The sequence below is a fragment of the Lampetra fluviatilis genome, chromosome 8 (assembly GCF_964198595.1).
Source record: "Lampetra fluviatilis chromosome 8, kcLamFluv1.1, whole genome shotgun sequence".
Taxonomy (NCBI): domain Eukaryota; kingdom Metazoa; phylum Chordata; class Hyperoartia; order Petromyzontiformes; family Petromyzontidae; genus Lampetra; species Lampetra fluviatilis.
Window position 1 is genome coordinate 3,612,452 of NC_136282.1, and position 15,936 is coordinate 3,628,387.

At 40.2% G+C, this 15,936-nt stretch overlaps 1 protein-coding gene across 1 annotated transcript in view; it reads left to right on the forward strand.

Moving 5' to 3' along the window:
- TMTC2 (transmembrane O-mannosyltransferase targeting cadherins 2) overlaps positions 1-15,936 on the forward strand; it is a 273,918-nt gene that overhangs the window by 246,995 nt on the left and 10,987 nt on the right. Inside the window, exons 10-13 of the mRNA XM_078858886.1 lie at positions 3,551-3,672; positions 5,626-5,707; positions 9,489-9,603; positions 12,287-12,350. Coding sequence (XP_078715012.1) covers positions 3,551-3,672; positions 5,626-5,707; positions 9,489-9,603; positions 12,287-12,350 — 383 coding nt within the window. The remainder of the gene's footprint in view (positions 1-3,550; positions 3,673-5,625; positions 5,708-9,488; positions 9,604-12,286; positions 12,351-15,936) is intronic.

Sequence of the window (15,936 nt, forward strand, 5' to 3'; positions counted from 1 at the left end):
TGGATGTTATTTAATGGACTTGGTTATTTTTTGTAGGGTTTCCATAAACAAGATGAGAGTCTCTTTATCAATATCAAAATTGGATTTAATTGTTAAAATATCAAATCTAAAGTAGACAAAGACTGCACAGAATTGTTTTTATTCACAATTTTTCCAATATCTTGTGCCTAAAAGCAAGTGATTTTTGAATCACATGAAAGCTATACATGAATATCGTGAAAATGTCAGCAGATATCTTTAACGTAAAAATAAAAAGTCAAAGTATCTCTTTGCTCAAATGAACACTGGGTGATACTCACCTTCATTGGTGAACACTTGTTGACCTCCCACAAAGTGGTGCTAATTTTACCAACCCCAGAGGGATAGTGGGTCAAGTCAATCCTGATCAGGGTTATGAACTCAACCTTCAGATTGTGTTAAGTGCTCTAATGCATATGCCTCCCGGCCGAATACAAATGTTTTACAAATGTATTTTGGTCTACATGTACGTAGATCCGTATGTGCGTGCATGCATAAAGGCACTGTCAGATTCATTTGTACAACGCGCAGTGATCCGTTACGGATTTTTCAAATTCACCACCACAGCTGTGGCCAATAGAGGTAACGGGCGTGTGGCTGGACAGCTTATGTATTTGCAATAATTCCATTAGCCACACGTGGTATGGTAGATTTTAAGATCCATGGTGGACCATTGAGGTCTGTTGAAAATCAAGTCTTATGAACTAACATTGCTGCATTTTTTATGGTGTTCAATCAAAATTCAACAATTGTAAGGCCTTTCCACGTGTAAATAATACAAAAATCACGATAAGAAAAATCTGAAAAACCTTTAAATGTCAGGCCTAATTTTCGGTAACAAAAGAAAACAAAATGGCATTCAGTAATATGTCCTATGGGCAGATATTTTTTTCTGTTGGAGGTAAATTTTTCTGTTCTAAATTCCCAGAATAAGTAGCTATGCACAGTAGCTGATAGTGTCTGCATTGCAATTTGGCAGCTGTGCATACCAGCTCAATACAATAATCCTATAATGCTCCACCAATTAGTAATGAGTGCTTTTACTGATTACCAAGAACTGTAACCATGTCTCCTTAGTTTGTTTTGCTGCATTGACAGTGGCGCACAAGGACAAGTAACAAACATTCAACACATTCCGTCAAGAACATTGCTGCCCGAAAGAGGAACGCGTTTAATAGGCAACGTTTTGGAAAGTACCTCCTCTTTTCAGGATTTTCAGCATGTTGCCTAATTTTTTGCAGAAATGGTATCGGCACCCTCAACCACACTATTTACCTCGGTGTGGAAATTATAGCCATGGGTCTTGCCTAGTTCAAGAGCCGATCAAGAATATAATATATATGTATGTAAGCGGTAGTAGTGAAATCCCTGCAGGAGAAACTAACAGCTGAGATGTATAATGGTGCTCTTCAGTGTGTTCACTGCTGTGCAAAAAGCATCACCTCCCTCAGCAGGTCACTTGTTGTTGCTTAGGTTGGTGGTCCCCCAATCCAAGAACAAACCACGCTGAGCAACTCGGATCCACGGAGATCGACTGTCAAATGTCCTGGGGTTGCAAAAAAAAAAAAACCCTCTGCAAACTTTCGAGTGCATGTGCCCCTTGCATGCGTGTGTGTGGCTCAATGTAGTGTATGCTGCCCACACGGCTGGTACAGGTGTAATGGTTTACTTCTGTTTCCAATTAGATAATGTATCACCCCACCGCCCCAACACACTAATATTCAATCTCTGCATTACATGATCCCGCTATTTGTTCTGTTGTGTTTTACATGTGTGTCTAAACTCAGCGGCTCATTGCCCACTTGCGACCTTTTTCCCCCAGCTCTGAATAAGCACATATTGTTTGTATTACCAGATACGGTAAATTGAAAAAAACACCGCCTTTATAGGCTTTGCCTTGCCTCGTTCGCAGTCACTCTCCCCTTTCGGTAAAGTGGTTACATTTAAGCCAACAGACCGTGTAATATTGTTACTTAAAAGCTGAGAATGCAGTGCTTTTAGGAACACATTTCTGTGGTATTTAAGTCCGTGCTGGGTAATGTGTATGGCAAGGCGCACATGCACACGTGTGCAAATGCAAATCAGACGTGTGGGCAAACGGCAATTTTTCCACATGGTTTTACGTCTACCCTTACAATTGCAGATGCATGCGTGCTTGTACCTGTTAGCATACCCGTGCATTTACATGTGTTTACGTGCCAAAGATATGCACACATATGGCCGTATACATATGTATCAAAAAACATGCGCATCGCATATATATTTTGTGAATTTAAGGTTGTGACATGTCCATTAGTTAACTAAATATTACTACCCAATATGCTCAATTGCCATTTGGTATTTAATGTGTAATTTTGTCCTTCTCTATATAAAACGAGTGTTTTGTGTTGTGTCAGTACCAGCTATAATTTGACAAAAAATTTTAAGCAAGTGGTTGGCGAAACCACCCACTTACGTGCAATGTCACAAACAGTCCTTATTTTGCTGCTCAATTTTATAGCCTGGTGGACATTGCTCTTGCTGCTGAGCCAGTTTTTGCCTATAGTTGGATTTCTATACCCCCAGTAATTTTTGTAGGAAGTTTCCAAAGCAACGCTGTCTTCTGCAAAGCAAATTCCACACGCACCAAAAAAAAGCAAAACGATTTAACAATATTAAACAAATGGAAGTAAATGTGCGTTCGTGTCATGGTCGGTTACATTTTTTGACAACTTGACTTAATTTGGAAGTGTCAAAAATCCGTGTAATATAGACATCAGATGTTATCTGGCCAGGATAAATTTCATTGAGAAAAGTTGAAATGCTGCCAGGAAGTGTTTAGTCTTTTTTTCTTTGTGAGTTTGCATATAAATGTGACTTTTGAGCCATAGCATTGTGCTGCACACACTGGGTTCAATTCCTGGCTGTGCACATCAGAAACACGTGGCATTTGAACCTTTTCTGGGCCTCCTGTCGGTCAAGTCAACCTTAAATTAGTACTTTGTGTGGTTCTGTATCTCTACATATAGTCCGTTGGCCTATTAGCTTTGCAGACCAAAATTATCTAGCATTATTTAAGTAAATGGTGTTGGATGTGGGCCACTGGACTAAACAAATTTATGTTATTAATGTGAAGATGCAGAATTAGGTTTTTTTTTTTTTAAACACAGTTGCTGAGCACAGGCCCAAACAGCCAAAACATCAAGTGACCAAACAGCACTGACAATATATATTAGATAAGCGCTCATATATTTCTTGAATAAAGAAAGGTTATACGAGCTTGGGGAAACAGAGATGGTCGGAGAGAATTCCAAAGTGGAGCAGTGTCATGGAGTGAGCTCTTGTGCGGTCTTTGAAATCATTACGGATGAGACGAAACAGTAAATCTAGCTTTCTGCGTTCTGCTTATGTATCCCACGACAAAAAGGTGGTGGTATGTATTCCTAAACATGCCATGCTAGTCCAAATAGATGCTTGCTCACATTACTTGCCGCTGTGGTCTATATAGCTAAATGGTGGGGGGTTGGGGTGGATCTCTGTTTGGTGTTTGCAGGTGAAGCTCACACTCGCCTAGGGCGGCTGGCAGAAGCGGAGCGCTGGTACCAGGAGTCTCTGCTATCCAAGCCGGATCACGTGCCTGCTCACCTCACCTATGCCAAGCTGCTCTCGGCCACGGTACTGCCAGTGTGCAAGCAGCGCTCCTCCAAGAAAACCGCGGCCACTCTCTTAGACTCTTTAAGAATGCCAGATAGAAACCAAGTTGCGAACCACAACATAGAAATAAGATTACCATAGATGTCTCTGGAAATACAGTAAGTCCGAACCATTTAAAGCTTACATTAGTTTATTTGGGTGTAGTCTTGCACGCAATATTTCTCCATCCATTGCCTGGAGACATTGTTATCTTTTTTAGGCACAACTACTGTCATGCCACTATTAATTGGTCTGTTAAACCCACGTTATCAAGAATAAGGTTTGGTACAATAGGCTGTTATTATATCTCAGTCGCATATTCCATTTGTATTTGTTAAGGTGTTGTAGCTCGGTAGGCTTTCACCTATTAAAAAAACAAAACTATTAAACATTTCATTTTACCAGGTAAGGCCCAATGAGCTATATCGCTTTTTTTCAAAAGCGATTTGGTCACAAATGATAGCTCAATGAGGTGGCTTAGCATGTAGATATGTAAAACAGCCGAATACTTTCAACGCATGTTTATAAATGTGGATTAAAAAACCAGAAGACGAGGCTAAAAATCCGTACGACCACGGGAAGGTACATGCAAACTCCAAATATACAGGCGTCAGGGTCAGGATCGAACCCATGACCTGTATACCAGGCGAGGTAGTTAACATCTCGCCACCATGGCACCTTGCTTCAACATAAAACTAGCGTTTACTGTGCACTTTCTATGTAAAGCCACTTGTTTTTTTCATGATGATGAAATACACAATTTAAACTTTTCATGCATCTCATTGTACAAACAAAATAATACAATTCAAATATTACCTTTTATCACCCAACGCTTGGTGTCACATTGTACTTGCCGAATGTTTTTCTTTCATGCAATTTTTTTTCCTTTAAGGATTTCAAAGAGCCCCGTAATTAAAAAATAAAATAACAACCATTATATTTCAACCATGACGCACAGGTTCTATTATCCATACATGCATATCATGCCAGTATGCATTCGGACGATTTTAATTATGTTCACGTATCCAGGAGACTTGGTCATAACGTAAAAAACTCATGACATGTATTGAGCTAAGTTTCACTGCAATAATATTTTGAACACTTATTTTCTTAAATGAACAATGTTATGCCTGTTTTCAATAATATCGATTTAATTATTGATGAATGTGTGCTGACGACCTGGATATTTTCACAATTTTAGTATTTTTTTTTTTATCAAAGTGGCATTCCATTGCAAATTGTTCTTATTAATATTTGAGTAATATTACCAAAGACCATCAGGCTACAAGCATTCTTCATTCAGGTACTTCGAGCTGATATCCTGCATTTTAATAAAAGTAAAAGGTGATAAAGGCGCAGCTCTGTCATTTCTCGCTCACACCACTGCTGGCGGAAGGGCCTCCACTAGTGGCATCTCTAGAGAGCCCCTCTAGATAGGGCATTTGGCCTACTCTTTCACGCTGGCCCAGATGATTTGGAAGAGATTCGACAACCCACATTTTACCCCACCACACGAGACTTTTCAATCAACTGTTCATGCAGCATATATGAAGAGACAATGCCAATAATATAGTCATCCTTTTTTATATGCACTTACAAGGAGTGACTTCACTTCATTATCCCTCCTACTGTGTGCTCTAGCGAGCACCATCTACACTATTCTCCACCTGTTAATGAGGATCCCGAGAATGGACTGCGAGAGCAATTGCTGAGAATGCTGTTAAGTAAATACCCATACCTTTTATAGCCAGCAGAGTACAACTGAATTCAGGAAGCGCATCCGAGTGACTCAACGTTATCCCACCATCCAGGCACGTGAACAGAAACGAAATAGCTTGTTCTGGCGTTAAATACTAAAAACCAGAAACGACTAAAATGCATCACTGGTCAGGTGATGTGTCACTTCGTTTTGCCTGTACGTTAATCTGCTTTTAGAATCGAAAAGTGGAGGCGGAGAGGCTCTTCCTGAAAGCCATAGACCTCGACCCAGCCAAGGCAAACACCTACATGCACTACGGTGAGTTTGCAAAACGCCAGTGGCCAGATTGACCAGAGAAGGTTGTGAGGTGCGGCGTCCACGAGTTATAATCATCCAATTCGATTGGGTACATTTCATAACAGTGAATTGCAATATTGTGCGCATTGTGGCAGAGCGATTATTTCGTGCCCTGTTACCTGGGGAGTTATGAGTTGAAGTCCTGTTTGGAGGTCGACTTGGCTCATCATCCCACTGTGATTGTTAACATTTATACAGTACCACTTTGTGGAAGGTGGCTAAGGGAGAAACAGGTCCCTGCCATAAGAATTTGGAATTTCTACCACTAACTCAAGGGCCACCAAAGGACAAGACTGCCGCCTATTTGGGCAACGAGGCACTTTAACCTTGACTATGTGTTTGGCTTTTGTATTCAATGAATGCAAGTTTCTTCAGCACGAGGCCATTAAGTTATGGAGGGCCACAGTATTGAGTTCTCCGACCTATAAAAGGTAAAGATGCAGCCCTGTAATCGCTTGGTCGTGTCACTGCTGGCAGAAGACCATCCATGAGAAGGAGCCCCGTAGAACCTTGCTCGCGAGGGTATTTGGCCTTCTCTTGCACGCGAGCCAAGAGGAAGAAGTGGGAGTACCCACACCTAACCACCCCACACATGACTGGCCATTTGACTAACTGCGGTATTACCTATTTTTATGCTGCCAGGTGGACAGAGGATTTGAAAAGCAACGTGTACATTTCTCTGGGATCAGAATAAAAATAAACCAGGTGTTAAGATGTTCGAACACCAAATAAATATTTTCTTCGAGGCATCAAGTCTGCTTGAACCACACATACTGGTGGAAAAACATGCAAACAAACATGCTTTGAACATGTATGCATTGTCTTTGAAACCGATTGACCTACACCAGAAACAGGCTTCTTTATGGCCTTGTTTCGACAGTTTTTGACGTGGGAACATGCTTTTCCACAAGTATGTGTGGTTGATGCAGACTTAATTCCTTGAAATAGGTATCTAGTTAGCGTAAATCCTACTCTTATTTTCAATTGCCGTGCCAGGAAATCAAATTGCACTGGCAGCATAGTGGTGTGTAATCCTAACCATTATACCATGATACCATCCCTTCCCACTAGTGTTGCTCTGAATCTTGCTGTAATGCTAAATATGTGGCTGGATTTCCTCATGGGTATTTAACCGAGCCAGTTTACATGGAGTTGATGACTGCTCCCAGATATAAGGACTTGGACTTTTTACTATTTACTATGTTTATTTTACCAGGTAAGGCCCACTGAGTTCTTTTTCAGAAGCGACCTGGCCACAAATGATAGTTCAACAAAGTGGCTTATAATGGGGAAATTTATAGCAGCCAAATACTCTAAAAGCATGTTTCTAAATGTGGAGGGAAAAATCGGAGGACCCAGAGAAAAATCCACACGACCACGGGGAGAACATGCAAGCTCCAAATATTACATGCATTAGAGTCTGGATCGAACCTATGACCTAATGTATACCAGGCGAGGTAGTTAACATATGTTTGCATTGTGAAAAATTACTCGCCAAATAGTGCACACATTGTCTCGTGTATTCAATGATGCAATTGCACACACTGCACTTTTCATTCAACATTGGTGCTGGGTCGATGTTTGGGCGTTGCAAAATGTGATGGTTTTTACATTAGTCGCAATTGCTTTGAATGTGCATTGCATGTTGAAGCCTGTGGCAGTTTGTGCATTATTCTTGTTCATTGACCGCAGATCAACATTAACAGATGACAGGACTGTGAAGATTTTCTTTCTATGCTTTTTTTACAGATAAGAGTGGTCCTCGTGATAAATGCATTATATTATATATATTATTGCGGAAAATAGGTTATCGATAAAAAAAAGTTTCCATCATGGATGATAGAATGAAACTGATTCCCTGCATTTTTTTCTTGTTTTCAATCTCACTGCAACAGTGTACTGTTTAGCGCGATGTAGCACAGCCGTGAATCTCGCGCGTGCTCTCAGAATAATAAAATACGTGATTTTGGCATTCAGTACTTGTTACCGCCACCTGTAGCACTGGACTCTCCAAATTAATGTTATGTTGAGCCATGCCTAATCGCCTCAAGCCAATGAACGCATGTTGTTTGCCACTGGCAGCGCCTCGTCCTTGTTTGGAGAGCCTCACTGCGCTTACTTCCCAGTCATTGTGCTTTGCATTCCGTACGATATGGCCCACCAATCGCACTTGTTCACCATAGGCAGCCTCTTCTTCCCTCACTCGATTCGTAATGAGTTGAGAAAAAGGCCTTTTGTAAAAACAAATTTCCGAACTGTTGCATTTTCTATTTAACACTTCCCCAGTTGTGCCATATGTGTTATATTACTGTGTTATTTAGGTGCCTGAATTGGCAAACTAAATGCGGTGAAAAAAATCTGAATAAGCTGCGTGTAAATTAACATTCTAATGTTAAGCTTATGCATATATGTGTTGTGCTCGACTGAATAATCACAAGTGAATAATCATTTTTCTTTAAAGAAGCAACACGTGAATTTAATTAACGTGTTAAACCAATCATCATCGTGATAACCATCATCTGTTAAAGCGTTCCTTCATCTGAGATGTCACCATCCCAGGTGCTCTGAATCCTTCATTATTCCTTCTTTCGTTACTCTAGTATGCACAGTTCCATCACTTGTGCTGGTGTTCCACCACTAGTTTTATACATCAGTTACTGTTCCTTGAAGCAAATTGTTCCTTCCAAGGCCACTTTCTTTTATGTAATGCCAAGTATAATTTTTACAGCATTTAAAGATACATTTAGCTATACTTTTTGATTGTTAAAATGTTTGTTCAGTATTGAATAGTTACTACTACGTAACTTTTCATATGCTTATTTCAAAACTGGTAATCAGAAAACATATTTAAAATGTAATTTTCATCAGGCCCCATTGTGCTAAGTTTATTCTCCAACCATTATCCACTCTTTACGCACCTCCAATTAGCACGGTTGGCTACGTACGGTGTGAAAGAAGTTGAACGTACATACATGCTATCCCTCTTGACTCTCTGTTTGTGCTATGAAGAAGAGCCATTGCCTGAAATGTTACCAATTGCATTTTCTTCTTGTAAGGCAGTGTTATTGACAAATGTGTTGAGTTGTAACAGCATTGTACGTTGTCTAAATATAACCTCATCTTCTGCTTTACTGACATTCTATATTTAATATTTGAGTGCATGGAGAGCCGAGTGGTTATCATACTTGCTATTCAGCCTCAGTTCACAGGGTCTATTACAGATCGTGTGCCATTATTCACAGGTGTAGACCATTTTGTTGTGCTAGCGCAGCACAAATTTGAAAATTACTTTCAACTAAAATGCATTAGAGAGCTCGATTGATGTATTGTGGAGGCAGTTTCCAGTTATATACAGCAGGAAACTGCCAATTCAGTGGAAATATCAACAATTGATTGCTCTTTTCAACCAAGTATCAGCAAACAGTTCCTTTCTGCCAACACATGAATCAGATGCAATAACTTAAAATAGCAGTTTGTTTATCCCTGGGCATAGCCAGCTTTCTCTTACAAAAAATGCACTTCATGTAAATAGCCTGTCAGCTTTGATGCATGTGATATATATATGTGTTGTTGTCAAGTGGCCCATATTTTAAGACTGGGGTGTTACGGTTTTGCATTGGGCATCAAAACCACCCTGATGGACCAGATCTCCCCAAAGCCCAGGTTGCCACCAAGGGAAGAAATTCCGCGTGCGCTCAGACATTGAACCTCTCCGACCGCCCCACGGGGCTTTTGTGCGCAGCTCAATTTCTGGTGGAACAGTCCCGGTTCCCGGAGGCGGCGGGTGTGGCCGAGAAGGCATCGCAGCAGGACAGCACCGACTTTGAGACCGTCTTCAGCACAGCACACATGTGCAGGTGAGAGAGTGGGGGGTGGGGTGGGGGTGTACTCCCACACAATGGGGTCACGGATTGGGAAACGTCAACTTTTTGGTAACTTATGTACCAGTGTCTATATTGTCAACAATGGGGCAGTAGTTTGTAAAGGTGATTTTTTCCCGCAATGTGAAGATATGAACCCAGTCCAAATTGTCTCAAAGCCAAAATAAACGTTTGGCAACGTTCAACTTCATTGTTAACTAACAAAGTATGTTTTGTTGATTGTTGGCACTAAGCCAGTGATGGAAAAATCTATTGCTATGGCATGTTATATATATTGCGATGGCAAGGGACAATATGCATTGGGTAACCAGTCTTAACATCCCAAAACATGGTATTCAATTATCGACCCATAAGGAACGTTGGGTTGCATTTGACCCCTTAGATTGGAGTTTGCAGCCTTCTGATTGTGAGGCGGGGGCTCTGCAAGCTCAGCCGCTCGCTTCGGTAATAGAATATGCGCAATTGACAGAGACGAAGCCACGTGGTCATGGTGTGGTATTGATCTGTTGCATGAGTTAATTGATCATTTTCACCATAAAATCCTGCAGTGGCGAATTAGATTAGACTGGAAGACCACAATCCTTGTTTTGTGTACTTGCAAATCTGCCTTCTCATAATGCTGCTGTCTGTCCATCGGATGGCTACTTTACATTTTCCAGTGACGATGGGCTTCAACCCTGATTTCAACTCGCAGCCTTCCAATTCTGCATCAAGTGATCTACCAAAATTTCTACCTACTTCAATGTGGAATTACTAAAGTTTTCTGTTTGATAAAAAAAAGTGGACATTAATACCCTGTGACATACCTTGCAATTATAAGCCACTGCGTGTCGGTTATACCGAATACATTTTTTTTCATACCGAATACGTACTAAAAAAATCTTCATCTCTTCTTTTTACCATGCCTTATGTAAGTCAAAAGGCTCACAATGTGTATGAGATTTTAAATCTGATCACACAAATTTGTCACTATTTGCTGTTGGCGATGTACCAACTTGTCTCAATGTGACGGATTAAGTGGATTATCCATTTCTAAAGAGCTGAGTCTCAGGTCATTTTACTTTAAAATTCGCAGTCAAGTACACTTTGAGAATGCCTTTTTTATCATGGGGACATAACATTGCTTTGTAAAGGGTACTTAAAGTTTCCACGAGGATATTCAGAATATGTAGGAAAACTGGTCAACAGCGTATGTTTAGGAAACTAATTTCCCTACAATGTATTTAACTATGTACAACCGCAGATGAATGATTTATGGATTATGCAAGGGACATTTACTTACAAATGAATTATTTCTGTGTAAATATGTAATTTATTTACTTGGGCTGTGTGGGATGAAGCGCTGACTGTCCTACACTTGTGAATTGAGTTTTATCTCCATTAAAATCCACTTTATAATCGATGTCATATTTCAGCAATCCTCCATGGAAATGATTGGCTGTACATTGAAATTCAACTGTTTGCACCATGCACACCGACTCGGAGGCATGTACAGCTGACCAGTCGATAATTTATTAACTGCAGAAAATAGCCACACAAACATATGCTCCAGAATAATATTCGCGGCGTTTCATTCTGTTTGAATTTGTAAATGCACTTCCATCGGCGAGGCAGCACGTGGTCCAGTGATATGACTGCACGGTTACGTACTTAAACAGGTGGAGTTGTATGACAGGTGTAAAGGCTCCCAATTGTCTGTCGTGATCTTGGAAGAGACCGAGTGAGCTGACCTGTCGTGGCTGTCTGTTGAGTAATGTTTCTAAATCATTTATTCAATTAAAGAAACCTGTGCTGCAATGCATTAAAGCACCTTAACAAAGTGTGGGATTTCTACAATGGTGACTTCCATTCATTTGAATGCAATCTTTCTGGGCTTGAACTGACAGGGATAAGACAGTGATGCTTTTAACTTGAATATAAATGCGTGTGCTCCTGTTACCCCAGCCTGGAAACGATGTTCCTTTCTGTAACGTGGCTCAAGGGAACGTTCTGGTGCATAATTGGGGTGTTCTGCAATGGGTCATGTGGGACGTAGCGGTTGCTTGTTGGAATACATTTATGTTGCAGTCACACTTGGTGATAAATCACATACTAATCATATTGCTCCTTGTAGTTGGTGCATTTGAAGACTGTCCGTCTCACTTGTATTTATTAAACTCTTTCATTTCATGTGCTTCATTGGGGGTTATTATAATGCACCAAGAAAATCCTGTGTGTATGTGTGCTTAATAATATGCAACTGAATAGCAAGTGCTGTGCTTAGAAAATTTAAGAACACTGAAAGCGAATAATTTCTAAACTACATTTGTTTTCGTGTTTTGATTTTTTGTATTATCGTGCACTGCCACATGAAAAATAATGGAACATAATAAATAATGCATGTTATTATGGCAAACAGGTGTTCTTTAAATAGACAGGTTCCAACAGTAGGAATATGGAATTTCTGCCATTGATGCAGGGATTTCGACTGTGGCGAGCACTGGCCCGTGCTCATTTTAGGAGGAAAAAAACGATTTTGGCTTTGAGATGGAAGTCGGTGTAATCCTGTGAATACAGTATACATTTTCCACGTATAATACCGAGAATCATTCAAATCCGTTGAATTGCATTTTCAGGAAAAAAAACTTACATGCTGCGTTTTTGTTTTCTCTACAAACAGGCAAGCAGGACTGAACCACGCCGCAGAGAAGTATTACCGGCAAGCAGCCCAGCTTCGGCCGAATGTAAGCTTGATCTACACTCACGCTAGGCCATTACTACTTCTTGGTGGGAGGCAAGGCAAGGCTCAGAAGGAGTGCAAATGTTATCTGGGCACCGCGGTGGCGAGATGTTAACTCCCTCTCCTGCTTTACAGGAGGTTGTGGGTTTGATCCCGATCCAGACGCCTGCTGTATATTTGTAGTTTGCATGTTCTCCCTGTGGTCGTGTGGGTTTTTCTCCAGGTCCTCCGTTTTTTCCCTCCACATTTAGAAACACGCTTTTAGAGTATTTGGCAGCTATCCATTTTCACGCGATAAGCCACTTCGTTGAGCTATCATTTGAGGCTAGGTCGCTTCTGAAAAAAGAGCAACGTAGCTCAGTGGGCTTTACCTGGTAAAATACAAATCTTTACTTTATTCGTATCCAAGGCAATGTGCGGCAGGGCACACTGCTTTTCAAATCACAGGAGTGCTATTTAACGTTAATTTGAGGACATTACGGCTATGTTACACAGATATGCGCTGTTGAGTATTTTTTTAAAGGTTTGGCAAACTCCACATCAAGCCAAGTAAATGCAAAAGGAGATATCCAAATAGTTGTATAATGTCAAACACGGATAATGAAACAGGGCTTTTCTGTGTTCCTGATGTCCTAAATACTGGCCAGGAGCATTATGTAGTCCATTGGCTTTTCTATGTCAACAATCATTGCTTGCAAATACTGTAGATTCATTTTATCAATTCAAATACACAATCACCCGAATATGATTGGCATTAATTTGAAGATTTTTTGTATAACATTCAAATGCCAACATGTAGACTTGGGGCTTAGTAATATTAAAGCAGGTAATCCCAATGGGTGAATATTTTTTTTTCTTGGCAAAATAGAAACATGAACAGAATATATGAATTGTTATAATGAGCGAGCAGCACAGGGGCACAGTTTACAACTGGGTTATCCAATTGTTTAAATAATAGATACGCGTAAACAAATGCTGCTGTAAAGCATTTGTCCAGAAGACCCATAAGCTGTCGGACGTACATGTTATGTTCTTTTTACATACTGACACAGACCATTGTCTGCTTATTTGTAATTGTATTATGGACCATTCGGCCCTGACAGCACGTAATAAATGATCTAAAGAATGTTTTGCCGCATGTAAAGTACGTCATATATTTACAAATTATAGTCATTGGATATCAGCTGGACATGTTTACATTTTAAAACATATATAATATGATGGTTTATGTGCAGTTATTGGTGACCAGGCCGAGACCACCACCGCACTAAACTTGAGGACCTGGTTTAATCACGGGTCGCTTCTCAATTTCAAACCTAGGTTTTGAGCCTTGCTAGCGAAGTTCCGTAATAGATATGAACCCCCTCATGCATCCAGCGATCTCTACTACTGTTCTATTAAACGACACGTTGCTTTGAACACGTGAACTGTATAAAATGGGATGTGTTTGACCTCTCGAGCACCGTATCATGCTGCCAAATTACAATATTTATGTTGGATTTCGTGGTGGTATTGTGATGCCGTACACTCTCTACTTGCAGTATTTATTTTTCGTAATTGAGCGTGACAGCCAGGCCTTCATGCCCTGGAAATAAAAAATTAACAGCATTTCTATATACTTACAGCTTTCATTTAATTCAATGAAGTTCTGCCACCTGTTGTATATTTTATATATTTTACGACTGATTGCAATGTAAATGATTGTCAGTTTCAAAACTGTGGTGTGGCAAGTGTGCCATTGTTTAACTTGGTGTCATAGTTTCAAAGCTTAGTTTAATATAATTTGTGACAACTCTGGTGTTATATGAGCTCGGGTTGCCACTTTCAAAACGTAATCAAAGGGGTTGGTGGCGAACACGAAATAAATTCTGAGAAATATCCAGTGTTACAATACAGAATTATAGTTGCCTATGAGGAGGTAGTGAGAAGGCAGGATGCTGCTAGTGGTGTAATGGTCAGCACACCGGATTTCCAACCCAGAGATCTCCCAGCATGGCAGTTGAATAAATTGTGCACGTCCGTCCGTCCTCCGAGCAGTATAGATTGGGACACCACAGTTGAATGACAGGTCACGTGTTATCAGTTAAAGGGTGGGTAAGCTCACCTTTTCCGAGATGTGTGTATGTTCAACTTCTTTCACACCGTGCGTAGCCAACCACGCAAATCGGAGGTGCAGTGGAATGGCAACAAACTAAACACTTAAAGCAGTTCTAAAGAAACGAGTTTTCAATCTAGATTTTAAAGTGCATAGCTCCAGTGGCTTGCTAACGTCAGAAGGAATAATCTACAGGCAGCGTGGAAGAGCAGGCCAAATACCGACAAGTGGGTCTCTCTATGGAGGTTCTCTCACCACCAGTGGCGTGAGCAAGAAATGTCAGGGCTTGGCTCTTACCCATGAGAAGGGAGTAGAGTCTGCACATTTTTATTCTCATTTATGTGGGTTATTCGTTTCCTCTAAAACCAAAAAATGCACTTCGTAATGAATTGACCACATATCCCAAGCAGGATCCGCTTGAAAGAATCAAGAGACTCACTCGTGGCTTTCCTGAATAACGGATTTATATATATAAATGTTTTAACATTACTGAAAGACGTATTACTGGAGGTTCATGTTACTTAAAAAAAACCTACATTATGCAGGAGTTTAACGTCTGCCAACACAACATTGCTTGTTTAAAATATTGTTTAACACGACTGTGTACTTCTATATTTAATTTATAGTGCCTGATGGTTATTTTCCCATTATACTATGGGCTATTTTGACATTGTTAAATACAATGCAATGGAATTAGTTTAATTGAATCATGTACCCATGGCTTACTAACATGCTCCAGTTAGCACGGTTGGCTACGTATGGTGGGAAAGAAGTCCAAAATACATCCATAAATGCTGTTAAGTGCTCATGCTCTCAACTATGTATTGTTACACCAGAAAAACTGTGAAAAAGTGGTTGCCATTCTGGATTTATGGAAATCCTTCCAGGCAAGTGATAGGGAACAATATAATCTTGTAATGGTTTTAATAAAGAATACCGTATTTTAATTTAAATGCCTTATCCTGGTTTTGGCTGTGATTGCAAGTGTAATTAGTTGATCCTCATTAATGATAACAATCTACAACCCTCTGCAGAATGAAGGCTTCCCTGTCCTAATGTCGTAGGGGTTGTTTGGCTATAATTCACAGGTTCGCATATATTACAAACCACTGATATATCCCGCGGCTGATAACCTGATGATGTTGCGTTAAAGCTCAGTGCACTAACTACTTCACCACCGCTTCTCCTTACCCCTGCTGAGTGTAATCGTACATCTGTTCAACCTGAAGTTTTATTTGCTTTATGTTAAGCAATGTATAAGTATCTAGCCCAAGATATAAATAGGTGGCCTGAAATATTTAGGTCTGCATTTTGAAATTGCTTTAACGCACGAGTGAGAGCCAGTCCTTTTAAAGCAAGTATAATAAAATGTATGGACTTGGTATGATTAATTAGGATAATGTATGACACTGGGGAAGCTTGTGCCAAGGATTCAACAGACCTTTTTTAATCTTATCCAGGCTGTGTTCCTAATATAGAAAATATACCACCTTAC